Source organism: Heterodontus francisci, chromosome 4, assembly GCF_036365525.1.
Source record: "Heterodontus francisci isolate sHetFra1 chromosome 4, sHetFra1.hap1, whole genome shotgun sequence".
NCBI lineage: Eukaryota > Metazoa > Chordata > Chondrichthyes > Heterodontiformes > Heterodontidae > Heterodontus > Heterodontus francisci.
The window spans coordinates 203,777,951-203,793,306 of NC_090374.1; the positions used below are offsets into that span (position 1 = coordinate 203,777,951).

The 15,356-nt window shown below is 45.5% G+C and overlaps 1 protein-coding gene across 2 annotated transcripts in view; it reads left to right on the forward strand.

Moving 5' to 3' along the window:
- Positions 1-15,356, forward strand: part of LOC137369475 (SH2 domain-containing adapter protein B-like) — a 1,226,906-nt gene that overhangs the window by 282,554 nt on the left and 928,996 nt on the right. For both annotated transcript variants that reach the window (XM_068030757.1, XM_068030758.1), the window contains exon 5: positions 1,751-1,870. In XM_068030757.1, the coding sequence (XP_067886858.1) occupies positions 1,751-1,870 (120 nt within the window). The remainder of the gene's footprint in view (positions 1-1,750; positions 1,871-15,356) is intronic.

A 15,356-nucleotide genomic window follows, 5' to 3' on the forward strand; every position in this document is an offset into this window, starting at 1 on the left:
GTATGTCTCTATTAAGTCACCTCTCCTCCTCCTTCTCTCTAACGAAAACAACCTCAAGTCCCTCAGCCTTTCCTCATAAGACCTTCCCTCCATACCAGGCAACAGCCTAGTAAATCTCCTCTGCACCCTTTCCAAAGCTTCCACATCCTTCCTATAATGCGGCGACCAGAACTGCACGAAATCATGCCAGAAGAATCCTGAGATTTGACCTCTATCGCAAGATCATAAGGGAGGCTTAATTTTATTTAGAAATCGCATGTCTCACGAAAAATTTTGCACGAGTTGGCATTGCTGAAAATTTTGCTACCTGTATCCTAAATCAAATACCAAGTCCTGTTCACCCATCACCCCTGTGCTCACTAGCCTTCTTTTCTTCTCAGCTCAGCAATGCCTTGATTTTTAAATTCTCGTCATTGTTTTCAAATTTCTCCATGGCATCACCCCTCCCTATCTCTGTAACTTCTTCCAAGCCCTATAACCACCCCAAAATCTTTGATTACTCTACCATTGACAGCTGTGCCTGGACCCCAAGTTCTGAAATTCCTTCCCCAAATTTCTCTGCCTCCCTACCAACATATCCTCTTTTTTTTTTTGGACTGTGTGGGCCATTTGTTAAGTGTAAATTTGTTTTGGTGTGACTGTTCACGTGTGGTAACTTAAAGGAACCAACATGTGCCAGCCTGCGTGGGAAGTTTCGGGTTGCTGCACAGCTTAGCAGGAACACTGTTCTCTGGCTTCCTTTAATTCGCTCCTTAAAACCTGCCTCTTTGACTTGGTTAATAGTCAGCTATCCTAATATTGTGTCGACATTTGTCTTCGAATGCTCCTGTGAAGCACCTTGGGATGTTTTTACTATGTTAAAGATGCTATGTAATGCAAGTTGTTACTGATGAGGTAAATTTGGAGAATTACTTTAAAGCAGATCAGAATAAGAGGACCCCAGTGAATATGAATCAGTGAAAATGATTATAGTCATTATAGGATCAATTTTATGAATATCTGCTTCCGGCAGGGAGCTTCATCCATCCAGGACACCCATGTAAGTATGCTTCCCATGGTTTTTCACTCATCAAAGTTAATGGACTGAAAATTGTGGGTAGTATGCCTGTGTTTTACCATTTTAAAATAAAGTTATTTAATATTTCTTTGTCTAAAATATTCTCTGAATTGAAGAAAATGTTCTTTAAAAGAAATACTGGCATTTATATAATGATCACTGAACATCTTAATGCACTTTACAGCCAATGAAGTACTTTTGTAATGTAGGAAATGCAGCAGCCAATTTGTGCACAGCAAGATCCCACAGACAACAATGTGATTGTAACTAGTTAATCTGTTTTTATGATGTTGATTGGGCGATAAATATTGGCCAGGACATCAGGAATAACTCTCCTGCTCTTCTTTGAAATAATGTCAAGCGATCTTTTACATCACCCAATCAGGCAGATAAGGCCTCGATCGAACGTCTCATCTGAAAGACGACACCTCCAACAGTGCAGTATTCCTTCAGTACTACTGGACTGTCGGCCTTGATTTTGGTGCTCAAGGCCTGGAGTGGGACTTAAAGGTGGAACCTGTGACTCAGAGGCGAGAGTGTTACCAACTGAGTCACAGCTGACACTTTGTGGAAAGATGCTGTACTGCTCCTGAAAGATGTAATGGTGCCCATTTCCTGAGACACCCATTCAAAATGGGTTTCCCTGCACATGTCATTGAGTATTTTGATTTCTTTGCACATTTTCTCTTACAGATGGTATCATGGGGCCATTAGCAGAACAGATGCAGAAAATCTTCTACGGTTGTGTAAAGAGTGCAGCTATCTCATCCGAAATAGCCAAAGCAACAAGAATGATTACTCACTTTCACTGAAGTAAGTGAAATCATCTTAAACAATTGACTATAATTTACTGACAAATTTAGAAACAGGTGTAAATATCTGCAGTGATTGTCTCATAATCTAATGAACCAAGACATTGATTTCTGGTTACACAAAATGGTACAATCACTCTTACTCAGCATGTACCTTTTGGAATGCATCCCTGACCCTAGATTGATGTGTTTCCTCTGCCTTCCATACTCACTTATTTTCTGCCTTCCATTTCCAGCTTTGTTCTCTCCCTTCCGGATCTACACTTAGGTTCCCAAGTCCCCGCCAAATGAGTTTAAACCCTCCCAACAGCAAATATTTCTGTGACAATATTGGTGCCAGCCTTTTGAGGTGTGAACTGTCCAACTTGTGCAGGTCTCATCACACCCAGAACAAGTCCCAATGCACCCAAGAATCTAAAGCCCTCACTCTTACACCATCTCTCCAACCATGCATTCATCTACATTATCTTCTTATTTCTGTACTTAGCAGCCTGTGGCACTGGAAGTAATACAAAGATTAACACCGCCTTAGTAATTCTTTCCTAGCTCCCCAAAATCTGCCTGTGGACCTCATTCTTATTCCTAGCTGTATTCAACGATATCTATATGGACCACAACCTCTGGTTGTTCACCCTCCTCCTTCAGAATACTCTTGTGATTGCAGTTCAATACGAGCTAACAATCAGTTCCAGCAACCAGACTTATGAGCTTCCCTTTTCTTTGCTTTTCCACTACAGGAAATGGAAAGTCATTTGGTTGGCATCTGTTCATTCTGACTTTTAGCTGAGGGGAGAAATTCATTGAGGTAAATAAATCTAAAGGGGAACAAAAGGAATAATTTGAATTTCAGTATTAAATTTTCAGCTTACATATGCAGGCTCATATCATCAGCTAAGTCATCAACTAAATGGCATGACTTTTTGCCATCTGCATACAACCCAACAAAATAAATACTTTTATTCAATGGCAGCTGCTTTTTGCAATTGAGGAAGCGTGTAAAGCAAGTTTTGTTACTAAAACAAATGGTATAGAATTAGTGCAGCAAGTGGTACACCTTTTAAGCTCTTTGAGTTTCAAATTAATAAGTGTCAGTTCCTCTTTCGAAAGAGCTAGTTAGTCCCATTCCCCTGTCCTTTTCCCTTAGTCGTCCAAATATTTCCTCTTTGAATTATTGCAATTCCCGTTTGAAAGATATTAGATATAAGAGTCATGGAATCTTAACTGCTTTCAGCCCATCAAATCCATGCTGGCTCTCTGTAAAGTAATCCAGTCAGTCCCATTCCCCCACTCGATCCCCATACCCTTGCAATTTTATTTCCCAGTGCCCATCCAGTTTTCTTTTGAAATCATTGATGGTCTCCACTTCCACCTCCCTCATGAGCAGCCTGTTCCAGGTCATTACCACTCTGAGTAATAAAATGTTCTTCCTCACACTGCACCCTGTATCTTTTGCCCAAAACTTTCAATCTATGTCCCCTAGTCTTTTTACCATCAGTTAATGGAACATTTTTTATTTGTCTGCCTTATCTCAGCTTATCATAATCTTGAATGCCTCTATCAAATCTCTGCTCAACCTCCTTTGTTCCAAGGAGAACAACTCCAGCTCTCCAACATAACCTTGGTGCGAAAATCCCTGTTCCCTAGAACCGTTCTGGTAAATCTTCTCTGCATCCTCACAAGGACCCTCATATCCTTGCTGAAGTGTGGTGACCAGAACTGGACACTGCTCCAGTTGGAGCCTAACTGGAATTTTACAAAGGTTCAGCATAACTTCCCTGCTTTTGTACTCAATGCCTCTATTTATGCTTTACTCTCTCAATGTGTCCCGTCACCTTCAAAGACATATGCAGATAAACCCCCAGGTTCCTCTGTCCCTGTGCACTCTTTAGAACTGTGCCATTAAGTTTATATTGCCCCTCCCTATCCCTTCTCCCAGATGTGTCACCTCACACTTCTCCATATTAAGTTCCATCTGCCACATATCTGCCCATTCAGCTAGTCTATCTGTGTCCTGTTGCAGTTGATTGGCATCATCGTCACTTTCTGCCACACCTTCAAGTTTGGCGTAATTATAGAATCATAGAAAGTTTACAGCACAGAAAGAGGCCACTTGGCCCATCGTGTCTGCGCCAGCCGAAAAATGGGCCATCCTGTCTAATCCCACCTTCCAGCATTTGGTCCGTAGTCCTACAGGTTGCGACACTTGAGGTGCATATCCAGACACCTTTTAAATGAGTTGAGTGTTTCTGCCTTTACTAACCTTTCAAGAGATCGAGACCCCCACCACTCTCTTGGTGAAAAATATTTTCCTCATGCTTCAATCTTTCTACCAATCACTTTAAATCTACACCCTCTAATCACTGCTCAGGTAAATAGGCCTTTCACATCCACTCTATCTAGATCCCTCACAATTTTGTACATTTCAATCAGATTTCCCCTTAGCCTTCTCTGTTCCAAGGAGAACAACCCCAGCCTATCCAATATTTCTTCATAGCTGCATTTTGCCAGATCTGGCAACATCCTTGTAAATCTCCTCTGTACCCTTTCTCGTGCAGTTACATTCTTTCTGTAATAAGGTGACCAGAACTGCTCACAGTACTCAGGTTGTGGCCTAACCAATGATTTATATAGTTCCAGCATAATCTCCCTGCTCTTATATTCTATACCTCGGCTAATAAAGGAAAGGATACCCTATGCCTTCTTAACCACCTTATCAACCTGTCCTGGTCCCTTCAGGGATCTGTGGACATTCACTCCAAGGTCCTTCACTTCCTCTACACCTCTCAGTATTCTGCCATTAAAGGTGTATTCCTTTGCCTCATTTGACCTCCCCAAATGCATCACCTCAGACTTCTCTAGGTTGAATACCATTTGCCACTTTTCTGTCCATCTGATCAGACCATGACTATTTTCCTGCAGCCTACAGCGATCCTCCTTACTATCTACCACACAGCCAATCTTTGTGTCGCCTGCAAATTTCTTGATCCTGCCCCCTACATTTACGTCCAAATCATTAATATATACCACAAAAAACAGGGGACCCAGTATTGGCAAATTTTGAAATTTTACTCTGTATTCCAATTTCCTAGTAATTTTTATGTATATATATAAAAAAGAGAACAATGGACCGCGCACTGACACTTGGGGTCACAGTACCATTCTCCAGTCTGGAAAATAACCATTTACCATGACTTGCAATTGTCTGTCCTTCTGCCAATTTTTTTATCCAAGCTGACACTGACCCTCCTATTACATGAGGCACAATTTTGTTAACCAGCCTTTTGTGTGTTACTTTGCCCAATGCTTTCTTAAAATCCATCCACATCCACCGCATTCCCCTGATCAGCCTTCCTTGTTACTTCATCAAAAAATTCAATTAGATAAATCAAGCACGATCTTCCTTTGAGAAATCCGTGCTGGCTCTCCTTAATTAACTCAAACCTCTCTAAGTGCTTGTTAATTCTTTTCTTGATTTACATTTCTAAAACCTTACTCACCATTGATGTTAAACTGACTGACCTGACCTTGCATCCTTGAACAAGGATGTCATATTTGCCACTTTCCAATCCTCTGGCACCTCCCCCATATCTAGGGAAGTTTGGAAGATTATGGCAAACTCTTCCACTATCTCCACCCCCATTTCTTCCTTTAGCAACCTGGGATGCACATTAACTGGACTGGGTGACTCATCCACTCTAAGCATAGCCAGCCTTTCCAGTACATCCTGCCTATCAAATTTCTTCCCCATCTATTACCTCTACCATCTCCACTTCTACCAATACTTTGTCAGCATCCCTAATTGCCCTTGAGAAGGTGGTGGTGAGCTGCCTTCTTGATCCGCTGCAGTCCATGTGGGGTAGGTACACCCACAGTGCTGTTAGGAAGGGAGTTCCAGGATTTTGACCCAGCGACAGTGAAGGACCAGCGATATAGTTCCAAGTCAGGATAGTGTGTGGCTTAGAGGGGAACTTGCAAGTGGTGGTGTTCCCATGCATTTGCTGCCCTTGTCCTTCTAGGTGGTAGAGGTCGAGGCTTCGGAAGGTGCTGCCTGAGTAGCATTGGTGCGTCGCTGCAGTGCATCTTGTAGATGGTACACACTGCTGCCACTGCATCGTTGGTGGGGGGATTGAATGTCTGTGGATGGGTTGACAATAATGTGAGCTGCTTTGTCCTGGATGGTGTCGAGTTTCTTGAGTGTTGTTGCAGCTGCACCTATCCAGGCAAGTGGAGAGTATTCCATCACACTTCTGGCTTGTGCCTTGCAGATGGTGGACAGGCTTTGGGGAGTCAGGAAGTGAGTTACTCGCCTCAGGATTCACAGCCTCTGACCTGCTGTTGTAGCCACAGTATTTATATGGCTACTCCAGTTCAGTTTCTGGTCAATGGTAACCCCCAGGATGTTGATAGTGGGAGATTCAGCGATCGTAATGTTGTTGAATGTCATGGAGTCATAGAGATATACAGGGCAGAAACAAGCCCTTCAGCCCACCATGTCTGCGCCGGCCAACAAGCACCTAACTATTCTAATCCCATCTTCCAGCACTTGGCCTGTAGCCTTGTATGCTATGGCGTTTCAAGTGCTCATCTAAATACTTCTTAAGTGTTGTGAGAGTTCCTGCCTCTACCACGCCTTCAGGCAGTGTGTTCCAGATTCCTAGCACCCTGTAGGTGAAAAGATTTTTCCTCAAATCCCTTCTAAACTGCCCCTTACCCAAAATCTATGGCCCCTGGTTATTGACACCTCCGCTAAGAGAAAAAGCTTCTTCCTATCTACACTATCTATGCCCCTCATAATTTTGTATACCTCAATCAGGTCCCCCCTCAGCCTTCTCTGTTTCAAGGAAAACAACCCTCGCCGATCCAGTTTATCTTCATAACTGAAATACTCCAGCCCAGGCAACATCCTGGTGAATCTCCTCTGCACCCTCTCCAGTGCAATCACATCCTTCCTATAATGTGGTGACCAGAACTGTACTCAGCACTCCAGCTGTGGCCTAACTAGCGTTTTATACAGCTCCATCATAACCTCCCGGCTCTTATATTCTGTGCCTCAGCTAATTAAGGCAAGTATCCCATATGCCTTCCTAACCACCTTATCTACCTGTGCTGCTGCCTTCAGTGATCTATGGACAAGTACACCTAGGTCACTCTTACCCTCTGCACTTCCTAGGGTCCTATCATCCATTGTATATTCCCTTGCCTTGTTTGTCCTCCCAAAATGCATCACCTCACACTTCTCAGGATTAAATTCCATTTGCCACTGCTCTGCCCATCTTACCAGCCCATCTATATTATCCTGTAATCTAAGGCTTTCCTCCTCACTATTTACAACACCACCGATTTTCGTGTCATCTGCGACTGCGAATGTCAAGGGGAGATACTTAGATTCCCTTGTTGGAGATAGTCATTGCCTGGCACTTGTGTGGTGCAGATCTTACTTGCCACTTATCAACCCAAGCCTGCATATTGTCCAGGTCTTGCTGCATTTCTACATGGACTGTGTAGTGGGGGAGCACTTTGGGACCAGTGACCATAACTCTATTAGCTTCAAGATAGTTGTAGAAAAGGATAGGACTGGTCCTCGGGTTGAAGTCCTAAATTGGGGAAAGGCTAATTTCGATGGCATCAGACAGGAATTCTCAAAAGTTGAATGGGAGAGGCTGTTTACAGGTAAAGGGACGTCTGGCAAGGGGCTTTTAAAAGTGAGATAGAAAGAGTTCAGGGCTGGCATGTTCCTGTTAGATGGAAGGGCAAGACTGGCAAGTTTAGGGAACCTTGGTTGACAAGGGATATTGAGAGTCTGGTCAGGACAAAGAAGGACGCATGTGTCGGGTATAGGCAGCTGGGATCAAACGAGTCCCTCGAGGAGTATAGGGGATGTAGGACTACACTTAAGAAAGAAATTAGGACTGCGAAAAGGGGCCGTGAGATTTCCCTGGCAGATAAGATAAAGGAGAATCCTAAAAGATTCTATAAGTATATTAAGAGTAAAAGGGTAGCTAGGGAGAGAGTAGGTCCCCTTAGGGATCAGTGTGGCAATCTATGTGTGGAGCCACGGGAAATGGACGCGGTCATAAATGAATACTTCTCGTCTGTATTTGCTGTGGAGAAGGTCATGGAAGCTAGTGAGTTCAAGGGAAGGAACAGCAATATCCTGGAGCGTATCAACATTACAAAGGAGGAGGTGGGAAAGTTATTGGAAGGGATTCTGAGAGACAGGATTTATATGCATTTGGAAAGGCAGGGTCTGATTAGGGAGGTGACCAAGGTGACGAGGGCAGGACAATGGACGTGGTCTACATGGACTTTAGCAAGACCTTTGACAAGGTCCTGCATGGTATGCTGGCCCAGAAGGTTCGAACACATGGGTTCCAGGGTGTGCTAGCAAATTGGATACAAAATTGGCTTGGTGATAGGAGGCAGAGGGTGGCAGTGGAGGGTTGTTTTTCAGATTGGAGGCCAGTGACCAGTAGTGTGACGCAGGGATCAGTGCTGGGCCCTCTGTTGTTCGTCATATATATTAATGACTTGGATATGAATGTAGGGGGCATGATTAGGCTGTGTCTGTTTTCCCTGGAGCGAAGGAGGCTGAGAGGGGACATGATAGAGGTATATAAAATTATGAGAGGCATAGATAGAGTAGATAGCCAGAGTCTGTTTCCCATGGTAGGGGTGACTAAAACCAGAGGGTATAGATTTAAAGTGAGAGGGAGGAGTTTTAAAGGTGATCAAAGGGGTAAATTTTTCACACAAAGAATAGTGGGTATCTGGAATGAGCTGCCTGAGGAGGTGGTGGAGGCAGGAACAGTAGCGACATTTAAGAGGCAACTTGAATGAGCAAGGCATAGAGGGATATAGAATTAATGCAGGCAGGTGGGATTAGTATAGATAGGCATTATGGTCGGCATGGACGCGGTGGGCCGAAGGGCCTGTTTCTATGCTGTACGACTCTATGACTCAGATGATTGACCTCCAACAACTACAACCATCTTCCTTTGCGCTAGGTACAATTCCAACCAGTGGAGAGTTTTCCCCGTGATTCCCATTGACTCTAGTTTTGCTAGGGCTCCTTGATGCCATACTCGGTCAACTGCTGCTTTGATGTCAAGAGCAGTGACTCTCACCTCAGCTTTTGAGTTCAGCTCTTTTGTCCATGTTTGAACTGTAATCCTGTAATAAGGTCAGGAGCTGAGTGGCCCTGATGGAACCTTAATTGAGCGTTACTGAGCAGGCTATTACTAAGCAAGTGCTGCTTGATTGCATTGTCGATGACACCTTCCATCACTTTACTAATGATCCAGAGTCAACTGATGGGGCCGTAATTGGTCGGGTTGGACTTGTCCTGCTTTGTGTACAGGACATACCTGGGCAATTTTCCACATTGCTGGGTAGATGCCAGTGTTGTAGCTGTACTGGAACAGCTTGGCTCGGGGCGCAGCACGTTCTGGAGCACAGTTCTTCAGTACTATTGCCAGAATGATGTCGGAGCCCATAGTCTTTGCAGTATCCAGTGCCATTAGTCATTTCTTGATATCACGCGGAGTGAATCGAATTAGCTGGGAACTTCAAGAGGAGGGTGAGATGGATCATCCACTCGGTGCTTCTGGCTGAAGATCGTTGCAAATGCTTCAGCCTTATCTTTTGACATCGAGGAGCCCAAGCAAAACTGGAGTCAATGGGAATCGGGAAAAACTCTCCACTGGTTGGAATGGTACCTAGCACAAAGGAAGATGGTTGTGGTTGTTGGAGGTCAATCATCTCTTTTGCTCCTGTATCATTGAGAATCTTCCAGTTTACTTTAGCTTGCTTTGCTTTCATGCCCTCATAATTGTCCTTATTTAAGTTTAAAATACTGTTCTTGGACCGATTCTTCTCTCCCTCGAACTGAATGTAAAATTCAATCATATTATGATCCCTGCTGCCTAGGGGTACCTTCACTATGAGGTTATCAATTAATCCTATCTTGGTGCACAATACCAGGTGTAGTATAGCCTGCTCTCAGGTTGGCTCCAAAACCTGCCGCTCTGAGAAAGTATCCCTCGTCTAGGCTTCCTTGGCCAGTCTATATGTGGATTAAAATCCCCCATGATTATCACCGTACCTTTCTGGCAAGCTGCCATTATTTCTTCCTTTATACTCTGTCATACCGTATGGTTACTGTTAAGAGGCCTGTACACCACTTCCATAAGTGACTTCTTGCCTTTATTATTTCTCATCTCTACCTAAACTGCTTCTATTTCCTGGTTTCCTGAACGTAGGTCATCCCTCTCTATTGTGCTAATATCATCATTAATTAACAGAGCTACCCCTCCACCTTTACCTAGCTTTCTGTCCTTCCTAAATGTCATGTACCCTTCAATCTATGTCATCCTGCAGCCATGTCTCTGTAATGGCTATCAGATCATCCTTATTTATTTCTATTTGTGCTATCAGTTCATCTGTTTTGTTTCGAATGCTATGTGTATTCTGATGCAGAGCCCTTAGTTTTGTCCTTTTATTATCGTTGTAACGTCTAGTCTGGACTGCTGATTTACTCTTAGATTTGTACTGTCTGTCCCTCCCTGTCACATTCTGTTTATCATTTCCCATACTAATACCTTTCTCTCTTGCCTTGTTTCTACTCTTTGATTTACCACTTCTTCCCAAATTTGATCCCTTGCCCCCACTATTTAGTTTGTACTTCAATTAACCTCAGTGTCACGGGATTAGGTAGGGGGCATTCAGCAGGAGCTCCTGTTCCAATAGTTATCCAGAAAACCGTGCTCAAAGTGCACATATGGACATCAGCCAAGTTCAGATTTGGATTAGGCTGCTATTAGGGTTGCTAACGTGCCAGGATTATCCTGGAGTCTTCAAAATTCACAGGGGGAATAAAAACAAAGGTTTTTTTTTAAATAAAAGTAAAATTCTATGAACACATTCACGTATTGATTGTGACGTTATTAGAGTTAGCAAAAAAGTGCCGTTAGGCTGGACAGGCTGTTTGGAAGCAGGAAATCATTGTGAAATTTCCAGGAATATGTCCAACCAGAGTTAACAACTCTAGCCGTGATGCTCCTTTCTCTGAGGAGCCTGTCAATACAAGATAGCAAGGGTCACAGTGAATCACTGTGACTTGGACAAAGTACCGTGGTGTTAATGAGACTGTAACCCAGAAGCAGCCAGCAGCATCCAAGGGTGGAGGGTGCAGAGGAGAAAGAAAATTAACTAAAGAAAATTATGTCCTTTACCCTGGCACCAGGGAGGTAACACACCATGTGGGACTCACCATGACAGTGATGGAAATGCCTGTCTGTCCCCTAACTATGGAATCTCCTATCACAACTGTATTTCTACTCTTTGCTGTTCGTTCCTGTGCAGTCCCTTGCCCATTGGTGCATTCCTTTGGAAAGCATTCCTTTATGGTGTTGTCACTCCCAGCAGTCTCCAATGCTGAGTAATGGTTTGAGAGTGGCACACACCCTGAAGACTCCCAGAGGGGAAGTGAAAAAGCAAATAAGAGAAACAAAGAGAGAGTAAGAAAAGAGACTGGCAGCTGACATAAAAGGAATCCCAATGTTTTCAATAGGCAGATAAATTGTAAAAGTGTGGTAAAGGCTGGAGTAGGGCGATGAGGGACCAAAAGGGGAATCCACGCATGGAAGCAGGGGCAATAGCTGAGGACATCTGTCTTTACCAAGGAAGATGATACGACCCAGGCCACAGTGAAAGAGGAGGTAATTAATACACTAGAAGGAATTAAAATTGATTAGGAGGGGGTATTAGATAGGCTGTCGATATTTATAGTTGATAAAGCACCAGGACCAGATGAGATGCATCCAAGGATACTGAAGGAAGTTGTAGTGGAAATTGCAGAGGCACTGGCCATAATTTTCCAGTCTTCCTCAGACTCAGGGATAGTGCCTGAGAACTGGAGAATTGGAACTGTTACACCATAGTGTAAAGATAAGCCCAGCCACTACAGGCCAGTCAGTTTAACTTTGGTGGTGGGGAAACTTCTAGGAAGAATAATTCTGGACCAAATTAATTAATGGTCACATGGACAAATGCAAGTTAATTAAGGAAAACCAGCATGGATCTGTTAAGGAAAAATCATGTTTAACTAACCTGCTGGAGTTTTTTGATGAGATAACAGAGAGGGTTGATGAGGGCATGCTGTTGATGTGGTGTACATGGACTTTCAAAAGGCATTCGATACAGTGCTGGACAGCAGACATGTGAGCAACGTTATAGCTCATTGAATAAAAGGGACAGTAGCAAAATGGATATGAAATTGGCTGAGTGACAGGAAACAGAGAGTAGTGGTTAATGGATGTTTTTCAGGCTGGAGGAAGGTATGTAGTGGAGTTCCCCAGTGGTTAGTGTTGGGACCCTTCCTCTTCCTGATCTATTAATGACTTAGACCTTGGTGAACAGTGCACAGTGTCAAAATTTGTGGATGGTACAAAACTTGGAAAAATTGTGAACTGTGAGGTGGATAGTATAGAACTTTAAAATGATGTAGACAAGTTGGTGGAATGGGCGAATAAGTGGACGTTGACGTTCAATGCGGAGAAATGTGCAGTGATTCATTTTGGTAGGAAGAAGATGGAGAGATAATATACAAGTGAACAATTTTAAACGAGGTGCATGAGCAGATGCACTTGAGTGCTTATGTCATTGGAGGTTGCAGGACAGGTTGAGAGAGCAGTCAATAAAACATGACCGCAATTGTTGACAACGCGATCGGTAGGTGGCGCTGTTTTGGCACATGCGCAAATCCAGCATGTGCCACGAAAACGTCACAGATTGCGACTGTAGCAGCTGCCAGGACTAAAGATGGCGCTGCTCAAAGAATCACAGAGATGAAACCTAACAAACACGTGGCAGAATACAATGGCCGAAGTGAGAGAGTGGAGCGGGCCGGGGAGAGCAGCGCGGGGGGGCGGGGAGAGCAGCGGTAGAGGTGCCGGGGGGGTGGGGAGGAGAGAGAGCGGGGGGTGGGGTGGAGAGAGAGAATGGGGGGTGGGGGGAGAGAGAGAGAAAGGGGGGTGGGGGGAGAGAGAGAGAAAGGGGGGTGGGGGGAGAGAGAGAAAGGGGGGTGGGGGGAGAGAGAGAAAGGGGGGTGGGGGGAGAGAGAGAGAAAGGGGGGTGGGGGGAGAGAGAGAAAGGGGGGTGGGGGGAGAGAGAGAAAGGGGGGTGAGGGGAGAGAGAGAACGTGGGGTGGGGGGAGAGAGAGAACGTGGGGGGGGAGGAGAAAGAGGGAGAGGGAGGGGGGGAAGAAAGAGGGAGAGGGAGGGGGGGAGAAAGAGGGAGAGGGAGGGGGGGAGAAAGAGGGAGACGGAGGGGGGGAGAAAGAGGGAGAGGGAGGGGGGGAGAAAGAGGGAGGGGGAGAAAGAGGGAGAGGGAGGGGGGGAGAAAGAGGGAGAGGGAGGGGGGGAGAAAGAGGGAGAGGGAGGGGGGGAGAAAGAGGGAGAGGGAGTGGGGGGAGAAAGAGGGAGAGGGAGGGGGGGGAGAAAGAGGGAGAGGGAGGGGGGGGAGGGAGAGGGAGGGGGGGGAGAAAGAGGGAGAGGGAGGGGGGGAGAAAGAGGGAGAGGGAGGGGGGGAGAAAGAGGGAGAGGGAGGGGGGGAAAGAGGGAGGGGTCAAGGGGGGGGAGAGGTGGGGGAGAGCGGGGGGAGGGGGAGAGGGAGGAAGGGGAGAGAGTGGGCGGGGGGGAGCAGCGGAACGGAAGAGGAGCGCCTTTTTCTGTGCATGCGCCATAAACACAACAGCAAAAGACTTGCTGGCCAGTCCCTGGACCCGGTGACACCAAGGTCTTCGCACGCTCGCTCCCCGCGGCCCTCTGCGGCCTCTCGCTTCCGGCCCTCTCCATTCAGCCGTTCCCTCCAGCTGCGGATGCCCAATCCAGTTGCTTTCTCCCCTACGCAGTTGCTTTCTCTACTTCTCCACAGTACTTCAGGCATTGCAACTGTCTGGTCCCTGCATTTTGCATGCTCCCTCTCCCCACTCCTCCCCGCTCTCCCCACCCCTTCCCCTCTTCACCTACCCCTCCCTCCCCCTCTTCACCCACCCCCCCTCTACCCCCCCTACCTCCACCATAGTTGAATATCTGAAGTGCAGTTGCAAAGTCGGGGAAATAGCATGCAAAACAAAACCTCAACAATTCTGGGTTTAATTATTGAAAAGTTTTATTAAGTTCATTAAGTATCCGAGGAACTGCTGTGCATGGATACATGAGTGTTGTGTCCAGCATTCCCATTAGACAGACAGGCCGAGTCTCTGCTATGCACAGCTAAAGAGATTGTTCCTGGAGAGCCTTGTGGTGAATGAACGCTTGGCTCTCTATTCCACTACTGTATTATCCATGTGAAGAAGGCAAAGTCACAAGAGTCTGAGCTCAGTCTATTCTTGGTGAATGTTCCCCAAGCGCATCCCAATGTGCATTCCCAATTCATCCATAAATGCAATGTTCCTTTCCACATCGTGATGAGCTCCGCAGCATGATCTAGTTGCCTTCGTTGCTTGAATGCTGACCGTAAGTCTCGAGGATTGTTTTCTCGACGGCATGTTTTACATGAAAAGAAGAAAAGCAAATCAGAGTCAGAGCTTGCCTCCCTCCATCCACTGAAATTACTGTTGCGCACACCTTTTTAAGTTCTGCAGTGAAGGCACCAATTGATAACGTCGCCAATGAAGCACTTATTACCCACCTCAGATGCAGGAATCATCACATCCTTGCGTCATCTCCTGCACTGCCTCCTTTGCTTGAATGCCGTCCTTAAGTGTCAAGGATTGTTTTCTCAAGGGCACATTTTACATGAAAGGAAATAATGAAAGAACATCAGTGTCAGAGCTTCCCTCCCTCCAATGAAATTACTGTTGCGCATGCTTTATGCTCTGCAGTATAGGCCAATGAATCACTTAGTACCCACCTCAGCTGTAGGAGTCAGGATGATGTAACTGCCCCTATCTCGTGATGGTTCAATGCTGCTCTCAGGGAAAACATGAATGATGTGAGGGTGCTGGAAAAAGAAGCACATTTCTTTTGGACTATGAACATAAAGCTGGCCATTTAGCCCAGCTGTTCCCTGCTAGTGGTTATGCTACTCGTGCATCTTCCCATCCATTCCCATTTAATCCTGCCTACTACTATCAGCATCATCTTCCATTTCTTTCACTCTTATCTACCTTTGCCTTAAAGCAACACTGAGGATGGAGAATGGTGTGGCTGCACTCCCACCTCACCAGTTGTGTACGCAGCAAGAGCATTCACATTTGTGCTATCACTGGACACGGCATGCTTGTTTCTTTTAGTGCTCAGTCTCTTCTTGCTGAATGTTCCCCAAGTGCTTGACCCCTTTGGACGCCTTCCCTGCTTGACAGGCAGCAGCTGGCAATTGCGGAGTCTCACAAGGCTCTGCATGGTTGTTTCAAGGGCGGATGGGGATACATGTGGCTGTGTGTCCACGTGCACTGCTTGGATGGGTGCAGGAACAGGTGACTGTGT